Source organism: Staurois parvus, unplaced genomic scaffold, assembly GCF_062004578.1.
Source record: "Staurois parvus isolate SC_StPar_1 unplaced genomic scaffold, SC_StPar_1.0 ptg000052l, whole genome shotgun sequence".
NCBI classification, from domain to species: Eukaryota; Metazoa; Chordata; class Amphibia; order Anura; family Ranidae; genus Staurois; species Staurois parvus.
In genome coordinates, this window is record NW_028317848.1 from 7,196,332 (window position 1) to 7,221,474 (window position 25,143).

A 25,143-nucleotide genomic window follows, 5' to 3' on the forward strand; every position below is an offset into this window, starting at 1 on the left:
CCTTGCTGGAGTTGAAGCTTCAGCATATCTTTCTGCTTTATTCATTCTGTGGATCTGTGATTCCTACACATAATCCTGCAACTTCTTCAATATTACTCCACTAGTTACCAGATCACCAGTTATTGGGGTAGCAGTTTTGACGGGAGGAAGCAAAGCGCTGCTCCTCTATCAAGATGGCTGTCTCCACTAGGGTTACCACCTTCTGCTTTTAAACCCAAACACATATTAACTACACAAATTCTGAGGCTAATTTAATGCACATGAGGCACTAAGTGTGTTTAATTATCACCTTAATCAGCCACAGAACCTGTGTAATTAATATGTGTTTGGTTTTAAAGGGATGAGGTGGCAAACCTAGCTTGCACACAGAAGCACAGTGCAAAACAAGGCATAGTATATCAGTAATGGAGAAAGATCAGCTGCAGAGAGCCCAAAGGCTATATAGGTGACTAGTCCTTAGCCCTCTGTTCGCCTTCTTTATGCAATGCTTCCACAGGATGAGAGTTTAATAAGTAATCTGACATTTAGGAAAATAGAAAAGGACTCAAAAGTCTTTTAGGAACCAGGAGTTGGGTTAGGGTTGCCACCTCATCCCTTTAAAACCGAACACATAATAATTACACAGTTTCTGAGACTAAGTTAATGTAAATAAGGCACTAAATGAGTTTAACCACTTGCCTACCAGGCACTTATACCCCCTTCGTGTCTAGGCCAATTTTCAGCTTTCAGCGCTGTCACACTTTGAATGAAAATTGTGCGGTCATGCAACATTCTACCCATATGAAATTGTTATCATTTTTTTCACACAAATGGTAATTAATTGCCACTGGGTGTTTTATTTTTTTGCACTATAAACAAAAGAGCAAAACATTTAAAAAAATATATTTTCTTTGTTTCTATTATAAAATGTTGTAAATAGGTAATTTTTCTCCTTCACTGATGTGCGTTGATGAGGCTGCACAGATAGGCAGCACTGATGGGCACTGATAGGCAGCACTGATGGGCACTGATAAGGTGGTACGGATAGGCAGCACTGATAGGCTGCACTGATGAGGCAGCACTGGTGGGCATTAATGAGGAGGCACTGATGATGCTGCACTGATATGCAGCAATGATGGGCACTGATAGATGCACTGATAGGGCAGGAAGCCCTTGAGCCCACTTGATACTTGGATTACCTCTCTGCAAGCTCTCTGCTTGAAACGGAGCATATATATATATATATATATATATCTTAAAGTCAGAGTAAATTATTAGCAATTGTTTGGGTCCTTACTTGCAGCACCAGTGCAGGGAGCTCTGTCAGTTCCTCCAGAATACTATCGTGATATTCACTCTGTGTGAAGACTGGGGCCTCGTCATTTAAATTGATCACGTTGATGGCCACAAGAGTGTGATTTTCCCATTTACCATCTGATGCCACTACCCTCAACTCGAAGACCATGTCCTGTTCATAATTCAGGTTCTGGGTGAGAAATATTGCTCCAGTCTCTGGTTCCACATTAAATATGCCCTTGGCATTTCCACTGGTGATCTGGTATCGGAGCTTGGCATTGGCACCTGTAGAAAAGTATTACAAATCAGGAAAATTGAACATTGCAAGGACCAGTACTAACTGTCTCTACTAATGTGGGAATTATAATGATAAGGGCAAATGAAAGCGCCATGTGAAATGAAAGAATGGAGAAGTCTCAACCCCCTATCCTGCTGTTATCTGAACTGCTTACTGGACTGAAATCCAAAAACACACCAACCACCCCCATTAGGAATAACTGAAGAGAAATGGGATTACCAATTTTTGTGAAAACTTCCTTTATATTTTTGATAGCTCTACTAAGACTTCTCCTACCCCAGTCTATTATTCTACCTTAGGAAACCCAACAAATACAATAATAGCTGCACTCCTTTGTTACCTCAGTATCTCTTACAACAGGGGTGTCCAAACTTTTTTCAAAGAGGGCCAGATTGGATGAAGTGAACATGGTGGAGGGCCGAACATTTTTCCGAACATTCATTGAACCATTACAATTAAATGCAAATAAATTATTTTATGCCAAGTTAATTGCAAACGACATACTTTTCATTTCATAACATTAACATAACATTCATCAACTGACAGCTGAGTTTTCACAATGTATTGAAAATAAATTAAAAAAAAAACTTACCTGCACTAATGTGAAGGGTGAAAAAGGTAGCTGGAGCTGAAGTCTCTGCTCGGCAGCCGGGAGGGGAAGAGAAACACACTTCACGCTGGAAGCCCGGCCCTGACGTCACCGCCCTCTGTCGCTCCCAGCGCGGCGCAGTCACGCATGCGCACTGTTCTCAAGCAGAAGACTGTCTGCCACAGAAGGGAGGGCCGCGCGACAGCCGCATTTACACAGACCAGGGAGAACGTGCCGCAGTCAGGCATACGCACTGCCCTCTGCTCTCAAGCAGAAGACTGTCTGCCATAGAAGGGAGGGCCGTGGGAGGGCCACATTACACAGAGCAGGGAGGGCTGTTGGAGGGCCATATTAAACCGACCCCCGGACCGTAAATGGCCCGCGGGCCGGACTTTGGACATGCCTGTCTTACAAGATCCTATTCTATTGCTGCTGCTAACCATATACTTGCTGTATGCACAGAACCCTACAGTGGGCAGAAGAGGACAAAAAGCAGCCTATTCACACTGGAAAGGTGGCAGAGGGTGCAATGTTTTTATGGGCCAGAACTTCCAGCAATGGTGTGCACAGGAAAAGAAAAAGCTACATAGGAATTCTGTATTCTATTTTAGTTAATGCTGTATTTCTGCTTTCACGCAGATCAAGCTCTTGCTTCACTGAGGTTGTACTGGGATTTCCAATGTTGAATTCCAGGTATGACACTTTTTACAAGTAAGAGAGGCTTGGTGTGGCCTCTGTTAACTTTAGCAAGCTTTGTAAAACAAGCCTTAAAGTGACACTAAAGCTTTCTGTTTTTTTTTAAAATAACAAACATGTCTATACTTACCTGCTCTGTGCAGTGGTTATGCACACAACTGCCCCAATCCTCTTCTTTTTGGGTCCTCACCGGTGCTCCTGGCTCCTCCCCCATGAGCAGTGCCCCTAAGGAAAGCCGCTCGCCCTGGGGGCACTGTTGAGTGCTCATCCCTGAGCAGCTGCTCTATGCATCCATAAGACACATAGAGCCATGGCTCAGCCCCTCCCCCTGCTCAGTCCTCATTGGCTCAATGGCTGCGATTGGTAGCAGCGGGAGCCAATGGGCTCCTGCTGCTGTCTCAGTTAATGAGAAGGAAGAGTCCCCAGAAAGCGGAGGCTGTTGTGAATATCGCTGGATTGGAGGGGGCTCAAGTAAGGATGGGGGGGGGGGCACTGCACACAAAAGGTTTTTTACCTTCATGCATAGAATACATGAAGATTAAATAAAAACCTTGAGTCTTTAGAACCACTTTAAAGATAAATTCTAGGTATGTCAATTTTTATGTGGTTACAGCTTGAACCAATGTTAGTATGTATGTACGCATGTGCCATACCTTTGGGATCCCCATGGAACCCGGAAATCACTATAGTTGGCTTCCAGGTTCTGTGCTGAGTGACTGCCCTGCTGCCTTCTCAAAATAGGAAGTCGCCTGCTTGAAACCCAAAAAGTGTTCTCTGATTGGATTAGGTGGAGATCCTGACAGTACTCCCACCTCTCCACCTTGTTCAATCAGAGAACACTTTGCATTTACTAAGAAAATTCAAAGTGTTCCTTGAATGGTGCTATGCCGAGTGGGCAGAACAGTGCAGCATGGCATCTGTACAGCAAGGGACATGGAAGATAGTGGAGCTCACTGTAGTAGCAGTGCCTACTACAATGATTTCCAGCTTCCATGGGCTTCCCAAAGGTATGGAACATACATACTTACACTATAATGTAAAACTTGCCATACACAGAATTAATCTTTAAAGCGTTGCACATTTTCAAATGTTTTTGCTGTGTTACCTATGTATTAGTTTAGTTATAATTCCTGTGTCATTTGTTTGTCTTAACCTGTATGAGCGGCTCACATGATATGAGTGCAGTTTGTAGTGTTATGGTTGATTGATTCCTTTATGTCTGTGTATTCAATCACCTAGCTTGTACCTATTCATTAAAGAGACAGGCAACTTGTTGTTCTGGGTCACAGCATCCAATCCATGCCTTGCTATTTCCTCTGCTTTACATTATAAATGTGGGAGTGCTAAAGTGATGAAAATACATCTCTTCCAGTATGGTGAGCTCTCTGTAAATGATCTGCCTGTTTGTGGCTGTGTCAGATCTAATTGCTGCACCTGCACCAATGCTACGCTGAGAGACCCAGGGATTGTGGGATATGTAATTTCAAGTGTCAATTCTTAGACTACAGAGTTCATGCAATAATCTGTGCAGTGCCATGCCACATGTCTCATGTCTGAACACAAACAGAAACTTCTGACACAGCAATGTGAATATTTTCTCTACTATAGGCTGTGCATACAAGCCAACAAATGCACCATTAAACTACAGGATCAAAGCACATTTTATGCAGGTGAAAGCACGTAGTCCAGTGTTCTCAGTCTATAATATGAGGGAGTCAACTCTCCAGCTTCATTCTAAAGTTTGAATCTCAGCTTTCCACAGAATGACCATTTTGTAATATAACATGCAATAATTAGATAAATTCCTACTTCACCTTCATCTTCATCAATAGCGCTTACAGTTATTACAACATAACCCACATCTTTGTCCTCTTCCACACTGGTCTCATATCTCTGTAGCGGGAACATAGGTGCATTGTCATTGATGTCACTGACAAATATTCTCATGTAGGCCGTATCTAAAGACAAGACAGATCCCAAGTCATGTAACTGTATATGGATCCACCTGTCTAGGAATTGTCTTACTGGGACAGTTATTGACTAAATAAAAAAAAATAAAGTAAAAATTGAAATAAAAGAAGGCAGAGTTGTTGACCACATTGACCAATTGGACATTGGCTGTCCTTGTTTAACTAATTTACACATCTTGAAGCGAATACACTTAAGCGTTTGTGAACCTTACCTTCATCTATAAACCTTCATCTAGGCTTTGTGTATTTAGGATCACTAAAACTAAGAATAAAGTGATATTAAGAAGTTTTTTTTTTCCTTAAAATAACAAACATGTCATACTTATGTGTTCTGTGCAGTGATTTTGCATAGAGCGGCCCCGATCCTCCTCTTCTGGGGTCCCTTGCTGGCGCTCTGGGCTCCACCCCACCCCCACTGAGTGCCTCCAGAGAAAGCCTCTTGCTCTGGGGGCACTCATTTGTGCTCACTTCCAAGCTTTGTTCTGTGTGGAAACACAGAACGAGGCTTGGCCCTGCCCCCCCGCTCCTCGCCACTGGCTCTGATTGACAGCAGTAGGAGCCAATGGCTCCTGCTGCTGTACCTGAGCCAATGAGAAGTGAGAGAGTCGAGACAGCCTCGGCTCTCATGCACATAGCTAAACTGAGATTGGGCTCAGCTATGTATTTAGGGGGGGGCTGCTGGGGAAGCTGCTTGCAAAAGGTTTTTTTTTGCCTTTCTAGAATGCAGTGAGGTAAAAAAAACTATTCTGCCTTTACAACCACTTTAACATATCCACCTGCTTTTTCTACTTTTCCTTAAAACAACAGCAGGGATTTTTTTAGTGTGTTGAACATATGAATGGTCATTAACCGCTTGCTGACCACCTCAGGAGTTTGGCGGCAAGGCAGCCTCTCTGAGCTGGATCATGTATCTAATACGTGATCCAGATCTCCCAGGTAGAGGGCGCACGTATTGTGCTGTAATTAGTTACAGCACACGCCGATCAGTAGGTCCTGGCCAGTGATTAATAGCTGGAACCCGTTGATTGTCAAAGCGGATGATGGGATAGAGCTCTGTGAATGTAAACAACACAGAGCTCTGTCCTGTCAGTGTAGATATGCAGGTTTTTGTTTTTTACCTGCAAAGCCAGGAATAAAAATTGGCTCATCCCTTAATAAAGGCAGCACACAGTACACACAAAGTACTGTTAGGCACACAGATAACCCTTTGATTGCGCCTAGATGTTAACCCCTTCCCAGCCAGTGCCAATAGTACAGTGTCAGTGTATATTATTAGCACTGATCACTGTACTGGAGATGTCAGTGGCAGTTAGTCTGTTAGCACAAAGTGTGAGATTGCCTGCCGTAGTGTCACAGTCCCGCTATAAGTCACTGATCACTGCCATTACTAGTATAAAACTAAATAAATAAAAATTACAGTATATATACCATAGTTTGTAGATCATAAATTTGATTTTTTACATTTTTTTTTGGATATGTTTTATCACAGAAAGTAAAAATTTTTTTTTTTTTTTTAAATTTTCAATATTTTTAAATTTAAACAGCAATCTTCCCTTAAGGTTTTATGTGGATTTAATCTAAATGCACCTATATATATATATATATATATATATATATATATATATATATATATATAAACTGAACAATTCTATATAGATTTACCTGTGTTAGGATGTCCTTGCATTCCTGGACGGGCTGATTCTGAAGAATCTTGAGACTGGATCTCTATGAGGTAAGATGCTTGTTTCTCTCGATCAAACAATGTGCACGTGAATATGACTCCAGTTTCTGGGTTAATAGTAAAATGCTGGTAGTCTCCATTGGCGTCTCTCAATATGGTATATTGAACCTGCACAGCACAGAATCCCATTGGTTGGTAAACGTCAGTAACACAGACATGAATTGTAATATTTAAAGGATGCATTTTGCTTATTTTTAGAACTTTCAATTTATACAGCAATTTATAGAGCAACTTCTGGCAAATTGGTAAAAGTATTCGGAGAAACGTTTATATTATTCCGGACATGCTTGAATGTCCAGAATTTATCATAATAGAAATGTAATTTCATTTATTGCATGCCAGCTTATATTATGTGTTTCTGGGCTGAGAAACATCCCACTCTCACTGTCCAGAGCTCACCACATACATTACGATCTTCTTTCAAGCTACCAACATGTATGTAGTGCAGAGTCCTGCCTGATTAAACAGTTTATTTATAACAGGTATGTATATGGCTCCAACAACTAATGCAGCACTTTATATACTGTACATCCACATCAGTCCTTGTAAGGGAACTTACGGCCTAAAGTCCCTATCTGACATTTGTAGCCAGGTAGCACTGTTCCTTTAAGGGAGGGGGCATGTGTAAACAGATAAAAAGTCTGCTTTCTCCACTGTAGGTAGCACTTGACCGGAGCGGTGTCACAGCCTGGAGAGGAAATCAAGCGAAACCTGGTTTCTATATGGTTTCCTGGTCCCTGAAGGTGGCATTCCAATTGGCTGCATTCAGGTAATCCCTGGCAGCCATCTTGGGTCAGCAGAGCCTTTATAAGTCTATGCCCCCAGGTTTTGGAGCACTATTGTGAAGTGGTTAGAGTAGGGAAAGATCACCTGTTTGTCAGGGAAAGCAATCAGTGGCAAGTAACGGTTCCTAACAAGCAGAGACAGGCTAGGGACATGCAATCCTGCATGGAAACCTCGCCATTTGGGACTGGACTTGCCAGGCCACATTTCACCCTCTGAAGACAGACGCTGTCGGTGCATCTTACCAGCTGCATGTCTGAATTAAACTGTGCATTTTAGCCGGTGCTCTCCCACTCGGGTTGTTTGTAGTTGAGCATAGTCTTCAATACATGTTTTGTGTTATCTGTGTCATCACTGCTGGAGCACCACGCTACACCTACCCATACATGTGCCACTTAGCATGGATTCCAGTTCTACAGAGAGCTCAGTCACACTGCTGTGCTGCTGCAATTCCACTCCCTATCACCTTTATACAGGGTGTGAAGAAGGAATCCTAACTGCACTGATGGAGGAGAGTGGACCCTGTGTGTAGAGCAAGCTAGCCTGTATAGAGCCTATAGGTCTGCTCAGCTGCTTTGAGTCTACTGCTGCTGTGTGCACCAGAAACTGCCTTTGCCACTCCGATCAAGCAAAACCATTGCTAGTACATCTGGGTTCTCCTGCTGAATGTGGGAGCCCAGCTCCCCAGGGTGCCACTGCCAAACTGCAAGGGGACTGCTGCTGAGCATTAATCCTAATGTGACCCTATTGAGCAAATCAGTGTCACGACTGCTGCATACTGGGTAAGCTGCTGTCACATCAGGGACTGAGGGAACCACCAAAACCATAAAACAAGACAGAGGGAGCAACGGCCTAGTGCATTATCCTTAAAACATGTATTTATTATTAAAAAGTGGAAAGTATTATCCTCACCAGACAGAAATTTTCACAAGCTCATCGTAAAACAGCTCAGTCCAATCCATGATTCATCATGTCACCCAACAGGGCAGATAGGACCTCCTAATGCGTTTCGAGGACTAGCCACTTCCTCAGAGCCACTGAGGGAACCACCTACAGTCAAATCCAGAGCTGCTATTCCAAACGCCCCTGAGAAGGAGAAACCTTTGTGATGGACCCCAGAGTGATGAGAGGCCTTTGGCCATCATCTATATCACATTTCAGCCCCTTTCTGGGGCAGCCAGGAATTTGACCTTTTGGAGAATTCCCTTTTTCTTGTTTGGATTAGAAAATTCTGTTTAGAGCGCTCCAACGTAGACTTTGGACATTTACCACTGGCTAGTGGGAGGGTGATAAAGAGAGACTATGTCTTCATAGCCCTTGTGTGAATTTCCCATAATTAAGGTATTCTCTGTTTTGGGGCTTAGGAAATCTAAACTTTTCCTTTGAACCAGATTGCTGAGTTCCCTTTATGTGTGATTTTGACATTGTCTCATTTGTAAGTTGTGTTATTGTATACACAGTTTATTGCCTCTGATTTACCACTGTTTATTGGTATTATTGGTATTGTCTTGCTCTGCTGGGTGTTTTTCCCAAACAAACAACAATTTTCAGTTTTGATATGTCAGAGAGTACGACACTGCATAGTGGTTTGCTATCATCAGGAATAGGGGAACCCAAACATCAGCAGCTCTTTCAGGGGTAAGCACTACATATGTAAGCACAGACATACTAGGGACAATTAGGACAAGAGCCAGTTAACTACCAACATGCCTTTGGAGTGTGGGAGGAAACCAGATTACCCAGAGGAAACCCAACAAGCACAGGGAGAACATGCAAATTCAATGCAGATAGTTTCCCGACTAGGATTCAACCAGAGGTCCCCAGTACTGCAAAGGAGAAGTGCTAACCACAGGGCAACTGTGTGGTCCACAGTGGCTTATTGGTTTAGGCATTTCCTCATAGGAATTAGCTTACGTAGGTCCTCATATTACACCACTTTGGTACAATAATGGAGATTGTACAGAGATTGCAACATATTTTAAGGTTGTGAGCAGGATGAAGTGTGGTGTGTCTGTGGCAGAAATCACACAGAGGCTGAGGTAACGTGAACTGTGTAATGCAGAAGCTTCCAACAAGGTACAACTAGGCCCGGCCGGTAGACACAGCCATCCGGAGTCACATAGGTAACTGTTGCAAAGGTCTGTTGACTTTGGGTGATGCCGACAGCATCTGAAATGAGGAGCAGAAATATGGCTTGGGCAGTCCACACCCAAAGGGGAGGCTTTCTGTAGCAGAGGATAGGCATAGTACCTGCATTGTCCCTACTCCTTCAGAACCTCACCCTAACTTTAAACACTTTCCTTGACAGAAGGAGAACCTGTCCCTACATTACCACTCACAAAATGTGCACCCAACCAGGTAGCCAGTGTCTTAAATAAGTACTGCCCTCACCAAAGATGGCCACAGGGTTCAAGCAGGGCACCAGCATCCAATCGGCGATGTCAGCAGGAAGTCATAGAGGAACTAGGTTCAACAACTTCCCTCCTTTTCTGCGTTGCTGCTCAAATCTAGCACCACCTACAGAGGGGAGTACAGACTGCACCTGCCTACAAGGTTAGAGTTAAGAGACAGCAAGGAGCACATTAGTGAATATTTGGTCTCCTTATAGGAGCAAGTGTTCCCAGAATATCAGATCACCAGGAATACTATGATTTTTGGCAGTGGGGACACCTAGTGGCACCACAACTATGTGATCATCAAAATATTTCCAATGCCATTTGTTGGAATAAAAGTAAGAAATTGTTTAGTAACACAGACTCTTCTGCCCTCAGATTCTTTTATGCATGAGCTCCATTATTGTTAACAAACCTAGCCAGAAATATGATTTCTATACTCAAATGAGTATTTCTAGACATTATTACTTCCTAATGGATTGTCGTAACCTTTGAGGTGTCTGTGTTATGTATAGATAACAAGTCCACTTTATTGTGGAATCTAATGATCTTTGATGTATTTTAAAACAAGTTGCAGACCTTTCCATGTAGTCCAGAATCTAGATCCGTGGCTATAACTTGTGCAATTGGCGATCCAATCTCAGCTCCCTCCTGCAACATCACTTCATAAGTGGAGGATGTGAAGAATGGAACGTTGTCATTAACGTCTGCAGAAGATTAGGTGTTACCATGAAATTAGTATACAGGACATGAGGCATTAGATAAAGCAGGTTAAGCTTTTTTGATATTAATAATACAATCAATCCATTGCTAGGGAACCTGTAAGGTAGTGTTGATTCTCTAGTGATGACTGTGAAACCAGGACTTTGATAATTTTTCCGAACATTAGAACAGGTTTTGGCTCTTTGTTTGCGGCTTATACATAGATATAGAGAAAAGTAGATGTAACATACCAGTCACATTGACATAAACAGTTGTAAAAGATGCAAGAGGTACTGTAGCAACATTCTGGGCTTTGATCTTTAGGGTGAAGAATTTGGTCCCTTCATAATCCAGGGGTTCAGATACCAATATGGATGCTGAGCTGTCAGTTCTGTTTGTCTTCAGGTAGAAATGAATAGGATAATTTGTCTCTGGAACAAGCCCTTCTTCCATGTTGTATGTAACACGAGGGTCACCCAGCAAAGACGTGGCTTTCACCATCTTAAATAAAAGCAAAACATATTAAATGACTAGGTGGCAAGATATGAAAATAATAGACAGATGGCTGAGAGGGCAATAGAATAAGAAAACTGGACAGCAAACCTTCCCATACCAAATCAGAAAACCTCTGGTAGCTTCAAGATCCACACATATGAGCCAAAACTAGGGCAAAGTATGCATAGCTTTCATAACTTTGTCCCTTTGGTTATCCACCAGAATCAGTTTTGGTAAGTGAGGAAAAGTAGATATAAAAATAAGAAATAGGTGTCAGGGTAGATGGCTGGAAGAAGTAGGGAAAGGGGACTGAGGATATAACTAGGAGAAGTAAAAAGAGTTTGAGGATACAAACAAGTGGGGCCAACTGACAGAAATGATGAGTAAGAGGGTCCAGAAGGGACAAGGTAGAGGGGAGGAAGAAGTAATGGAGGAAATAGTTGAAAGTGGTAAGTAACAGGAAATGGCTAGAAAGGATGAGGAAGAGGGGTCAGTTGGAGGAGACAAGGAAGAAGGGGCAGTTCAAGGATGTAAAGGGGATTAGAGGCGACAGTGGGGATAGATGGAGAAAATGAGGAAGAGTAGTCACAGAGGACAATTGAGGGAGAGGATTCCAGAGAGGCAACTGGATGAGGGAACAAAGGGTCCTTTGGCATAGATGAGGAAAAGGGGTCAGAGGGACAGATGGAGGATAAGAAGAATAGGGGCCCTGAAGAGAGCTCTATAGTCACTTAACATTATAAGACATAAGATTGAAAAAAATATAGAACTGGCTGTGTTGACTATTGAACCTAATCGTCTTTTCCCTTTCATGTCTCCAGGGCAGATTAGAAAATGTAAGGGAGAAGATGATTGGCAGCTGTTGGGTAGTTTTCACCTTCCTTTCTGCAGGACAAAAATGGAGAAGAGTGGTTGTCACTGGAAGACACAGAGGAGACATTAATCAGTTCTGTTGCACACACAAGCTATGCTAAACTGGAGCAATGAGACAGACTTGAGACAAATTTAGGATAAATGAACAGAATGAATCACATCTACAGTACTCTCAGTATTTTGCTAGATGAATGTTCCTAATAATAATTACTTGACAGATATTCCAACCCTTCATATTTATGGAAAATAGTGTTGTGTTGTAAAATGTGACTCCACTGGAGAGAGGTCCTATCCCTAGAACTGACACAGGCTACCAATAAAAACATGACAGGGGCTCCATCACTTACCCCATTTTGTTCAAAACTCAAAAAATTCAGGCTAGATTTGAGTTTTAAATCCTTAACTTTATAAAAAGCAAAGTAATACAAAATGTGTTTTTAATCATCTGCATAGGCCTTGATTGATTTTACACAGTGTCAAAATCATTACTTTGCTCTGAAGCGAAAGCAGACTCCACTTACCACAATCTTAGTGTCCCGAGTGATGTTTTCTGGGATAGAGACCCAATATCTTGCTTGTTCCCATTGTGGTGGCTGGTTTAGAATATTAGTTATGGTCACTGTAAGTTCAACACTGGTGCTGCGGTTCCCTCCATCTGTGGCAAAAATGTGGCGAGTGATGCGAGACGTCTAGAGAAATGCAAAAGTGGTTAAGAATTTTAGAAACATTAAAGAAACAATTGAGTACTGTCCGCGATACTTTTTTTATTTGCACTAACATACAATTTTAAGGACAAGCTTTCGGGGAGTGTCCCCTTCTTCAAGGTCCAAGCAGTACTGCTGTGAACTTGAAGAAGGGGACACTCCCCAAAAGCTTGTCCTCAAAATTGTATGTTAGTGCAAATAAAAAAAGTATCACGGACAGTACTCAATTGTTTGTTGCAAATGCACTAATACGGCTACAATCACCTCAAGCAGAAACATTATAGACAAATTATAGATTTGTATTTCACTGCAGTTTAGTAGCAGGTTTCCTTCCCACCCTTAACTTGTGACTGGACAGTGAAAGGAGAACTAGCACACTGAAGATGCATCTATCTGTCACTCTGTTCTCTCCTCCACCACACAGTTCATTGGCTTCTTGTGCTGCATTTCCCCCCATCTAGTTTGAGCTCTGCTGCATAGTGGATTGCAAGAAGCTGATAACAGGGCAAATTCAGGTACTTACACTGCATGTATTTAGAAATGTATTAATAAATAGAGAGCTGCATTAAGTTTGTCCTTTATACCTCATAATAATAAATATTAATCAGGCTTGCTCCTAGTAATGCTGTATAAGAAAGGATAGTCAGAACAACATTACTATCAGCTCTGCCAAATTTGCCTTGTCCCATGAGTCCTACTGACATATCCCAGCATATACTGTAAATTAATGTAATCACTTTGCCTCTCACACCTGTTCACCATGGACCAGGGGCGGACTGACCATTTGGAAACTCGGGCACTGCCCGAGGGCCCAGGGTCACTAGGGGGCCCCATGAGATGCCCCTGGTACCTTTTTCATAGGCTTTTTGAGTTTGGGCAAGGACACAGGGGCCCCATGATCCCCTATTGCCCGGGGCCCCATGAGTTGTCAGTCCGCCCCTGCCATGGACCACAGCAATTTTTATAATTCTGCTATGAACATGCTTGTTTGGAGTTAACTTTCATTACTTAAAATAACAAGGTAACAACATATATTGTTTTTTTTTAAGGACAAAGAAGGCTTTCTTTTTGTGCTGGGTTCAACTGTGGGTATAGGATCATAACTTTTTTTTTTAATGGTTGAACTGGATGGACTTTTGTCTTTTTTCAGCCAGACTAACTATGTAACTATGATATTGTCTTGCAACAAAGCTTTTTTTTGCAATCCTTAAACAATGAATGTAACAAAATTAAACAAAACACACTTTTTTTTGAGCAGTGTTGGTGTAAAAATAAATTGTGTTACTGCAGATAAAAAGTGTACATTTTATTTTGTAATTTGTCCTTTTCAAAATGATGTTAAAAGGTGTAAAAATATTTAAACAAAACCAAAACAAAGTTTAAATATTAATGGTTAATAAAATAGAAAAGAAAAAAAAATCCGCAGGAAATAATAATTGAATGGAAAAGGTGAATAAGGAGTAAATTAGGGCTTATGAGAGTAAACTAAGGGTTAATAAGGGGTTAAACAGAAGAACAGTTTATTAAAAAAAAAAAAAAGCAGGTTGCTTTAACAGACATCATCTGCACATCTGCAGAGTGAAGTTCATCCTTTTGATCTGTAGAGGAAGGAACATAAAGATAGACAAGTAACAATATGTTACACTGTATCTTTCTATATTCCATCTGAGCAACTGTTGTTTATAAACATTGTCAGACTGCTGTTTTTTGACAGCTCTAGCTGCCAATCTTCTCTGTGTACTCAGGAATGCTGGCTTTGATTAAACAACGCTGACATCTGCCATAGACTGGGCAGAGACTCCAGACATGCTACACAGGTCCTGTGTACAATGATGACCTTTTTTGGCCATGTGTGGTATACCCAATATCTGTAACTAGTTAAAGAGTAAGACTGTACATAGGATAACTAGATTTACCTGGGAGATGGGATGGTTAACATACACCCACCCTGTGCTGGGGTTTATCTGGAAATACTCTGGCTGCTGTGCTGATATTGTATAACTTATTGCGGCATTAATTCCTTGATCATTGTCTACAGCCGCAACGCGAAGAAAACTAGTTCCAACTGGATTGTCTTCTCGCAGGAAATCTACATGAAAAAAGATAATGTGTAAACTAGAAATTCATACTTCATTAGGGGGGTGTCTTGCAGACTCTTGGGTTTCACTAATAAAACAGTGAAGACAGATAAATGGGTGCTCAGCTATTGTGGAAGTTTGTACTCACATTGGTAACGACTGTTTTCAAATTTGGGGTCATTATCATTGACATCAGCAATAAGGATAGTCACAGGACAGATACCAATCAGAGGCTCCTGAGCTTGGTCTGTGGCAGTTACAGAGATTGTGTACTCTCTTTGCTTTTCCCGGTCAAAACTTTGAGCCGTGCTGATCACACCTAAATAAATGTACATATACAATATTAATAAATAAGAAAGTGAAAAAAACTATCTGCAAAGGTGCTGTAACCAAACAAAATGTAAACATTTTTGATCTGGCTGCAGCAAAATTCTTTCCACTTTTTCTCCCCTCCTACCCACTGACTGGACAATGAAAGGATAAGCAGTACACTGATTAGCTCTAATTTCTGTCACTCTCTTCTCTCCTCCTATCAGCATATTTGGCTTCTTGTACTATTTCAGATAGGTTGTTATGGTTTATTACCATGGTTATGGTTTTCAGCTCCAATACAGAGCCTACATAGGGTTTTCCTCTTGGGCTCTGACTGGTGAATATACTGGAGGAGGGGAAGACGTTGCATAATTGCTCTTTAGATACCCAATACACTTTAGATACATTTACCTGAATGTAGTGCCCTGCCCTAGTTAGGATAAATTTAGTTTTTGGCTCTGCTGTGCCCAGTAGAGCATCAATCTGTTTTCTAGGTCTGCTCAGGTTTCCCTAAGCTTTATGGTTGATTGTGCCTGTCTGCCTCTGGAAGAAGCTACCAGAACATAGAAAAGGAGGATCAATTGGGAGCAGGGCGGATTGACCATTTGGAAACTCGGGCACTGCCCGAGGGCCCGGGGTCAGTAGGGGGCCCTATGAGATGCCCCTGGTACCTTTTTCATAGGCTTTTTTGAGTTTGGGCAAGGACACAGGGGCCCCATGATCCACTATTGCCCAGGGGCCCCATGAGTTGTCAGTCCGCCCCTGATTGGGAGGTTATGAATATTTATCAGACCTCATCCAATCCCTGGGCAGGGTGTCCAGAAGGTGGCTGGGGAGAAGATACATATTTGGGAGGCCTGCTCAGACATGTTCTTGTCCTGGGGCTGCTGCCTCTGGGATGAAGGGTGTATTGAAGAATTGATGTTGGTTCTTGGCAGGTGCTGGGCTGAGGGCCTTAACGTGACCTGATTTAGAGACATTTGCTGTAGGGTATCACCTGTAGAGGCCAGTCTGGATAGGGATCCTATTCTTCCTCACGGGTGGGTGCCTCATGGAAGCTGGGATGCAGACAGCTGTCCTTGGACTGTGTGAGCAAGAATTTGATTGTGGACCCCAGGTTTGCATGTGCTTGAGGAAGAAAGTGCCAGAAGTTGCTGTAAGGACTGGGAGAGCTCGCACATAGTTTCATATTAGCCAGCAATTCTCTCTGACCTCCAGCAAAGGCTGTTACAAGAGGATGTGTGCTAAGAAGTTTGTCCTTTTATTATTTTCCCTTCCTGTTGAAGTTTCTGCAAATAAAATCCACAAAAACACATGCTCTAGACTGAGCTTGTAGTGCCAGTGTGCTTTGACTGTAGAAGGCAGCCTCTGTACTTGAAAGGGAGATCTGGTGTAAGCTATAGCTACCCCTCCAGGGGTAACGCTACATACTGTATGCTTAAAACAGAGCCAGAGAGAGTTCCATCTACTGCACATGTCAAACACAAGGCTCGCAGACTGAATCCAGCCTGCCAGGTAATTTCACATGGCCCTCAAACCTCTCCTGTAGCTGTGGCACCTCCCCCCCCCCACCTCATCATTGCCCTCACCTTGTCTCAGCAGTCAGCAGTGGAGAGGAGGACAGATCTCCACCACCAGATCCTGCGCCTCTCCGTGCAGCCACAGAGAGGCTGTTCCCTGCCCCCATCTCAGCAGTTGACAGCAGAGAGGACACAACTCCACCACCAGATCCTGCGCCTCTCCTTGCAGCCACAGAGAGGCTCTTCCCTGCCCCCTGTCTCAGCAGTTGACAGCAGAGAGGACAGAATTCCTCCTACAGATCCTGCACCTCTCTGTGCAGCCACAGCACCCCCTCATCTCTGCCTCCCCTGGTCTCTGGCAGCTGACTCCAGCTGAATCCTCCTCCACACCCTGCACTTTCTGCTTCCCAGCAGCAGCAACACAATGTAAGGGGGGTGCACTGTGACATAAGGGAGGGTGGAGGACTCTTGACTTCTGATGATAGAGGGGGCTCTTCACATCTGATGTAAAGGGGGTGAGATGCTCTGGACACATAGTCTTACAGACACAACTGACCCTTTGAGGGCAACCATAATGCTGATGCAGCCTGCAATGAAACTGAGTTTGACACCCCTGTTCTAGTGGCTCATCCACAAATATCCATGTGTAATGTAATACGAATTATATAAAAGAGCAAGTATGTAAAAAGCATCACATAAAAATAAGAAATGATGTAATAAAATATAGTACAATACCAGTATCTGCATCAATGGAAAATGTTGGAATGGCTCCCTCTCTGTGCATTATGCTGTACTTCACTTCCCCATTCACACCAGTGTCTGCATCATAAGCCTCTACCTGCAGGACCAAGGTACCCGGAGGCTGGTTCTCTAGAACCCAGGTGTTTTCACTGTACTGAAGACACTAGACACATAGAAATGAGACTGGAAGTGAAATGAGCTTTGGACAGGAACACACACTAGCAACACAAAGAACAGACAACAGCAGGGTGACAGATGCTACGAATATTTCAAGTAAAAATACTGTGCAAATGGAGAAAAAAAGCAATGTAATAACATAGCTAAATAAAACAACTGCATGAACATCTTCGGTATAGACAACATGCATCATTTATGTATACAAAATGATTTGCGCTTAGTGAAACAAAAACCAAAAAGAGTGCTGCTCCAAAAAAAAGTCAAATAATAACCTTTTTGTAATCTAAACATACACTTGGTGTGCATCTCTACATTTATAGCTGTACAATATGCACTTGTGAACCCTCTTCATACAAAAAGGCTAGCAAACCACAACTTTATAATAAATAAGTGCAATCCGCCATATGAAAAGCGAAACCAGACATATGAAAAGTGAAAAAGTGCTCAGTCCAACATATATTGTCAGAGATTCATTCAAATCTTGAAAGGTGGTGAGCAAATGTGATTTCTCCACCAAATAAATGATCAGCCTCTTACCATAACATTGATCTCACTTTCCAGAGATCAATACACACTTGGGTGCTCATACTCAGCACTCATCTCACAGATAAGATACTTTCACCGCCTCCTCAGCATAATGTGACAGACACCAGAAGGAATCTTCTGCAACAAATGGATATTCCCTCCGGAGGAGAGGATCAAAGGACCGCAATGGTGTTATAAACAATTTTTTATTTAACATAAGCAGACATATACTCACAAACATAAGAAGTATAGGAGCACATAAGAAATGGACACCGAGGCCTCGAGTGTCAGTGTGTATATGACATCACCGGCACCAACGTGTTTCGCCACCAATCAGCATCTTCAGGGGAATGAATGGAGCATACTGTTTGTCTGGTTTCGCTTTTCATATGGCGGATTGCACTTATTTATTATAAAGTTGTGGTATGTTAGCCTTTTTGTATGAGAGGGTTCACAAGTGTACATTGTATTGCTATAAATGTAGAGATATGCACCAAGTGTATGTTTAGAGTGCATCACTTATGACCAATAAAGAAAAGTCATGCAAGCCCTAGCCTATATTGACCAATCAGATTCTATGTTCCTCTTTCCTAGTGCACTGTCGGGAATGAAACCTGAAATCTATCTGGCTGCTTAAGTCAATGGCCATATTTTGTTACTGATAAGATTTTCAGATATCAGAAGAGATGGGACAATTAAAATCTCTCTTGGGGGTTTATTGCTGTATTAGATTCTGTCCATGAAACCACCAAGGAAGTAAGGGGAAGCCTCCCCAATGGTACACAGATAGTAATAAAAGCCTTGCAGGGTTTCTATCTCCTGAGTACTCTACAGTAGAGCTCATATAAACCACAAAAGATATTGTATTAAACACCATGCCCGAAAGTTGGCTTGCTTACCAGGCTGCTAGGTCCTCGTTCCAGAAAAAGTTTGTTCTGGCTCCAATAGCAGTCCATCATCCAAGCAGGTAAAACATTGAATGTATCAGACAGAATACAACATGGAGCCCCCTCCTGGAATCCTCTTGATGCATTTAATTGACAGACAAGCTTGAATATGTCAGAGGAGGAGTTCCCAGTTGGGTATGCAGGTTGTATTCTGTCTGGTGCATTAAGGTGTCCTTTTATCATGCAGTGGTAAATGATCACTGCTCAGTTCTCTGGCATCCTCAGATGATAGTTTTCCTCTGAATGCCTTTTTATGAAGCGGTGTAGATCGCTTCTCCTAATGAGGAGAGAAGCGATCTACAAATGCTTTGAACGCTAGAAAACGTCTGCTGTTACTGTAATCTCGCAAGATTACAGTAAGAGATCAGTCAAACATCGTTTACTAAGCAGCAGTAAATTATCGCTGCTTTGTTTGCAGTTCCTCCGATTCTCCAGCTCTGGGCTGATCGCTCCTTCATACACTGGCCGCCTGTATGTTCTCTGCTGATCATCTCTGTTTCCTAAACCACTAATGATCTGAGATCAGCAACGATCCTCAGGATCGCTGCTGATCTCAGTTTCATAAAAGGACACCTAAACTCTCTACTTACACTGGGAACTATGACGAGCTGTTGGTTTCTTTCTTAAATTAATGTAGGAGTAAATTCCTTTGGTAGATTTTTACCTATAGGTAAGCCTACAATAAGGCTTATTTATAGGTACAGTAAATCTCTCCTAAACATTCACCGTTTATGAGATATTTACTAAGGAAGCAGTTGGTGACATCACCGGCGCATGCACTTTGAAGGAACGGCATACCATGCACATGCACGGGAGTGACATTATCGAGGCTTGGCCATTCATATCGCTGATATGGGGTGACAGTGCTCCGCTGGAGGGCTTCATTTTCAGGTAGTCTGTCACAATGTGCTAGTATGTGGTGCATATTAGCACATTATGACTTAAACTGACTGGGGGCCAATTTTTTTTTTGGTGCAGTTTACTACCACTCTAAGGACTTGTATTGGATTTTGTATTTCCAAGTTTGAAAAAAATTTCAAATGCAGGATAGCAGATTACAATGTGCTTCAATGATGCAGAGTGGATGACAATTCTGAGGCTGCTTCTGCTTTGCTTTTCTTTTACAACAGCAGGTCCTATTGTGAGGTTTTTGTATTGCAGGCAACACAGATGAAATGCAACCTTTAACTACTTTCTGCTTGTAAATGCATGTATAGTACTGTGGTCGAATACAAAATACTGCATTTGCCAGCAGCTCCCCATCTACACAAGCTGTGACACCGGATAAAATTCCCAGCATTCCACTTGAATTGAATGAAGCACGGAGACATCTTTGGTGGCCACTAAAGAACACGCATTGGACAAGAGTGTGACAGCTGTGCCAGCCTGGTCCAGATATGGGCAGCAGAGTGGCTAAATAGTTAGCACTTCCACCTGGCAGTACTAGGGTCATTGGTTCAAATCCCAGCCATGGCACCTCCTGCCTGGAGTTTGCATGTTCTCCCTGTGCCTGTGTGGGTTTCCTCTGGGTGCTCTGGTTTCCTCCCACACTCCAAAGACATGCTGCTAGGTTAATTGGCTCCTGTCTAAATTGTCCCTAGTGTGTATGTATGAATGTAAGTTAGGGACCTTAGATTGTACGCCCCTTGAGGGTTAGGGACTGATGTGAATGTACAATATATATGTAAAGCACAGCATAAATTGACGGCGCTATACAAGTACCCGAAATAAATAAATGTCAGAGAAGGAAAACCCCTACTAACAGAGTAAGACCAAACTCAGAGAGGAGCACAGAGGAGGATATGTTGTGCAACCTTCCCATAGGCAGAACTTCCTGTTTTAAATATTTAAAATGCTTGACAAATTTACTTTAAAGTGTTTGTAAACCTCAGACTCAAAATATTAACAAAGCATATCCCTCAATAATGTGTACTTGTCTCAATTAAGAGCAATAAGTGTCATTTCTCTCCGCTGCCTCCTTCCTCTGCTATCAACATGAACCACTTCTGACAAGTTTTCCTGACACCAAAAGAAAAAAAGGTGACAGGGAAGGAATCTCCAGCACACAGCCTGTTATTGGCAGCCTCAGCTTTGTTCCTGTGTACTGTGTTCCTTCCCTCCAATCAGCATTCAGAGCTCTCTTCACTGAGCTCTGCAGAGTGAAATTTCAGGTCCCCACCCCCTGTATAAATTCTGGACTTCGAATGGATGTAGAGAAGAGAAGACTGCAAAAAAACAAGAAAACCATATGTTGGAGGATCTGTTTCATTTCTGTGTATCACCTGTGGCCAGTCACCCCACTGGGTATACGGAAGGGTTTACAACCCTGTAACACCTTCCTACCCAGCCCTGGTTTCCCTTTAAAAAGATCTGTAAGCCGGGGTGGGGGAGTATTAGCTGATCACATGACCACTGTGATTGTCTGTCGCAGTGGTCAAATGTTCGGGAGATGGATCTGCTGACTCTCGATCTTACTATGCACCAAGCACTGTCTATGGCAGCTCGGTCACTGCACTATGAGTGCACATTGAGCATACTCTCCACAGAAAAAGCTTTGCCACCTATAGACACTTATGTGCGGTGTATGTTGGCATTAAAGCCCACCCTCTTTGCTGTTGCACATACGTATAACATGGATGGCAAGAGGTTAACATACATGTTTGTTTACAGTAATAATAGCATAATTTTTTTACATAGTGTTAAACTCACCTCTCTGAAAATAGGTTTATTGTTATTAACATCATTTATTCCCACAATGACTTTAGTGAAGCTGATTAATGACGATGGTCCCCCCGAAATATTATCATCCACCGCAGAGATGTTTAACACATAATGAGTTTCCATCAGCCTGGGCAGAGGTATTCTACGAAGTCTTAAGATACCTATAAAAAGATCATAGCAAAGAAACCATAATTATTTATATTGGTGTCTAATTACCAAGGAAAAAAAAGGTCTTATGGTGGAGTCAGAAATAAAAGCCATCCTCACCCACCAGTAGCAACCAATCTAGATTGGCTGGCAATAAAGCTGAGCAAGACAGACAGTATTAGTTTCAGACATCTTGAGACATACAACATAGAGGTGATTGTCAAAAGACATTTTGTTATTTCACCTTTTTGACTGTCCAGTTCAAAGTTACCATCTTCATTCCCTTCAACAATGAAGTACGATACTCCGTCCCCATCTGGGTCCTTAGCATGGACTGTGGCTACTAAGGTGTTTGGCCCAGCATCTTCAAACAGGAAAGTGTTATATCTATCAAAGAGAATTGTAATTATAAGATAGAAGTATTCAAAGCCAGGCAGTAATAAAAATCTGACAGAGAGTATAACCCCACATTACATGGAATAGACTAATGTCTATTTAAAGGACCAGTTTGCTCAAAACCAACATTTTCTGTTTTTGGTAAATGCTGGAGGCTTAAACCACCTACAATTTTCCTATATAACTCAAGGACTGTACTTGTGAGATATAGGAATTTCCTACATAAGGTCTGCACACCTGTTGTGGCCGTTATGGTTGGGATATTTCATTGTTAGAACATCTGAAGCACATAAGATACCAGGGGCAGACAGCCCTGAAGGCTCCATCTGTAGCTAAGATATCACTGTTAGGTGGAAACAGTGTACTAAATACAGTAACCAATAATCACCCTCAGAATTATTTTTTAAGTGATTACGCTACTGTACGCTTGCTTGTACCTTCTCACTGCAATGCACTTTCCACATCACAGCCTGCACTGTCTTATAAATTAAATATTACCTTAAGTGATGATTAATCTGTATGAAAGGCCTTACACAGTCTGGGAGAAGACAGGGGCTTCATCGTTGACATTGGCCATGCGTAGGCGCACAGATGCTGTTCCAGTACGAGGGGGGCTTCCCTTGTCCACAGCTACTACTACAAATTCATACATGTGGTTGGCTCGCTCATAGTTAAGTATCTGGCTGGTGTGGATGACTCCTTGTGACGTAATGGAAAACTCTGAGCTCTGAGTGAAGTAGGAAATCTCTGCATTGGAACCAGAGTCACAGTCCTGGGCTGTCACTGATACAAAATAAAATGACCATTATATTCAGTTACACATGGTTCAATATCACCCCTATCTATCCACATGAGGTTTTTACTGGCAGCTAAGATTATACAAAGTAGACCGATGTTTCTCAACTGTAGCACAAGTTTAGTCTCCACTTGGTCGGTTTTGAGGATTTAAATTCTCACAAAATGCTCTTGCAGAGCTACAGTGGCTGGTAGAATTTAGCATCTGATACTTCTGAGTGTGTTGAATGTCTACCAGCTAGGTAGGAACTAAAGGTTCCGCTCATTGGCTACTACTCTAATAGTGTGGTCATCGAAGTTGATGGTGATGAACCACAAATTGTGTTGGATGTGTGCAGCTCCCAATGCAGCCAGTGGTTATATTATCAGCTTTTAGTTCACTAGTGAGTCCATGCAGCACAGAACACGGTCATCCAAACACCCAGAAGTGCTGGATGAATAAGATCCTACCAGTGGCTATAACTCAACAAAGCTTACATTAACTGGCAGCAAAACTAGTAATAATATTGTATTTTTATGGGTTGCCTTTTTACATTTTTAGTTTTGGTGACATGGTTACTTTTAAGGAAGTATTGTATTTACAGAACTAAATATGGATGCTGAAGAACAGGTGTGTGTACCTTTCCCTCCGCCAGGTGCTAAGACCACGAGGATGCCGACACCTCCAGCATACCAAGATAAGAGATGGATGCTACCATTGATGATCTCTCTTCCTGAGAATGCTATTTTTTTGGCTCTACTGCTTATCCAGTGGCTTTAGTACTTACTGAACTGGAACACATATGCAGAAAATTAGAATCAGTCAGTACTGGTTTTATTTAAGGGGAACATACGGATTTATAACAGGGAGTGCTTTTGTGTGATCCAATGTCTACTTTGTTCAGGATAATATTATCATGGGAGGTGGAAAAAGTATCAGCCATTACAGTGGCAGTAGCACCAATGAGTGGTACATACCTATAGGAACTTAGTACCTGACAAATGACACTACACTGCAAGGGTAGTGATAGAGGTAATTTTAAATCATTTTAGTTACTTAAGGCAGTTTACTAGTAATTTATTTTAGAGGGAAATATACTTTTTTGAAGGTTACAAAATTGATCCTTTATATTATATAGTTTTAAAAACTATCTTCTACATTTGTAGTATTTATAGCTTTGTGGGTTCAACATTAGAACCACAGTAAAAGAGGAATGATAATTTGATGACTATGCTATCTTTTTTGAACTAATAATTGCCTGATAACTACACTTTATCATGCAAATGCTAAAACAACATCAATTATACATGCAGGAGACATCAATCTACCTTGTAACATGGATGTCCCCACTGGAATATTCTCTAAAATATTGTCTCTGCTGTATATAGACCTCAGGAACTCAGGAGAGCAATCATTATCATCTATGATGTGAACCATGGCCTGAGAAAAGAAGAAGATAGATAGATAGATAGATAGATAGATAGATAGATAGATAGATAGATTAGCAGGGGTTCTATGGCTGAAAATAGAAAATAACTGGTAAGTGTTTTTCCAAAACTCTCCGCAACATGGGCACAACGAGGCTGGGTTTGACCGTTCGTCTTTTCATATTTAAAAAACTTTCCCATAGCAATAGCTGTGAATCTAGCACCCCTGGCATGTGTAATAGTGGGCTTCTAGAACTAAAGCGGAACTTAACTCAAAAAAGGGATATTTCCGCTTTTCCTCCTCCTCCCCTCCTCTACCACTTTTGGGCACATTTATTTTTCGGGGGTTTTGACCGATACTTTTGACAGGTAGCTACTTCCGCTCGTATCGCCAAGTTCAGCCCCCCCCCATTTTTCTGCAGCCTTTTGGGACACATCACAGGTCTCAGAAGGCTGTGGGATCATTCACAAAGCGCATGTGATGCTGCAAGGAGTAAACATTCCAGCACTGGGGACCTGAAGACCAGCGCTGGGGACCTAAAGAACTGGCCTGGATGAGGACGGTGTTAGATCCATGGACAGGTAAGTATCTTTTTATTACAGTCAACAGCTACAGTTTTTGTAGCTGCTCAATTTAAATTTTTTGAGGGGGGCTGAAGATCCTCTTTACCTACTTGCCAACCAGCCCATGCAGATATACTGCAGATCGGTGGCTCTTCTGCACCATATTACGTACATGTACGTTACCTGGCATTTCCGGGCGGGGGGGTGTGTCCACCGTCCCCAGCTGTGCTGTGATTTGCTACAGCACAAGCTAATCAGCAGGTCCTGATCAATGATTTATGGCTGGGACCTGCT

The 25,143-nt window shown here is 42.2% G+C and overlaps 1 protein-coding gene across 1 annotated transcript in view; it reads right to left on the reverse strand.

Moving 5' to 3' along the window:
* The window catches only part of LOC149470147 (neural-cadherin-like), a 127,108-nt gene that overhangs the window by 52,500 nt on the left and 49,465 nt on the right, over positions 1–25,143 (reverse strand). Inside the window, exons 6-18 of the mRNA XM_089666758.1 lie at positions 24,187–24,298; positions 22,617–22,866; positions 21,932–22,074; positions 21,529–21,701; positions 17,165–17,333; positions 14,746–14,916; positions 14,436–14,608; positions 12,337–12,504; positions 10,699–10,948; positions 10,325–10,452; positions 6,491–6,677; positions 4,673–4,816; positions 1,277–1,560 (exon numbers count right to left, since the gene is read on the reverse strand). Coding sequence (XP_089522884.1) covers positions 1,277–1,560; positions 4,673–4,816; positions 6,491–6,677; positions 10,325–10,452; positions 10,699–10,948; positions 12,337–12,504; positions 14,436–14,608; positions 14,746–14,916; positions 17,165–17,333; positions 21,529–21,701; positions 21,932–22,074; positions 22,617–22,866; positions 24,187–24,298 — 2,352 coding nt within the window. The remainder of the gene's footprint in view (positions 1–1,276; positions 1,561–4,672; positions 4,817–6,490; positions 6,678–10,324; positions 10,453–10,698; positions 10,949–12,336; positions 12,505–14,435; positions 14,609–14,745; positions 14,917–17,164; positions 17,334–21,528; positions 21,702–21,931; positions 22,075–22,616; positions 22,867–24,186; positions 24,299–25,143) is intronic.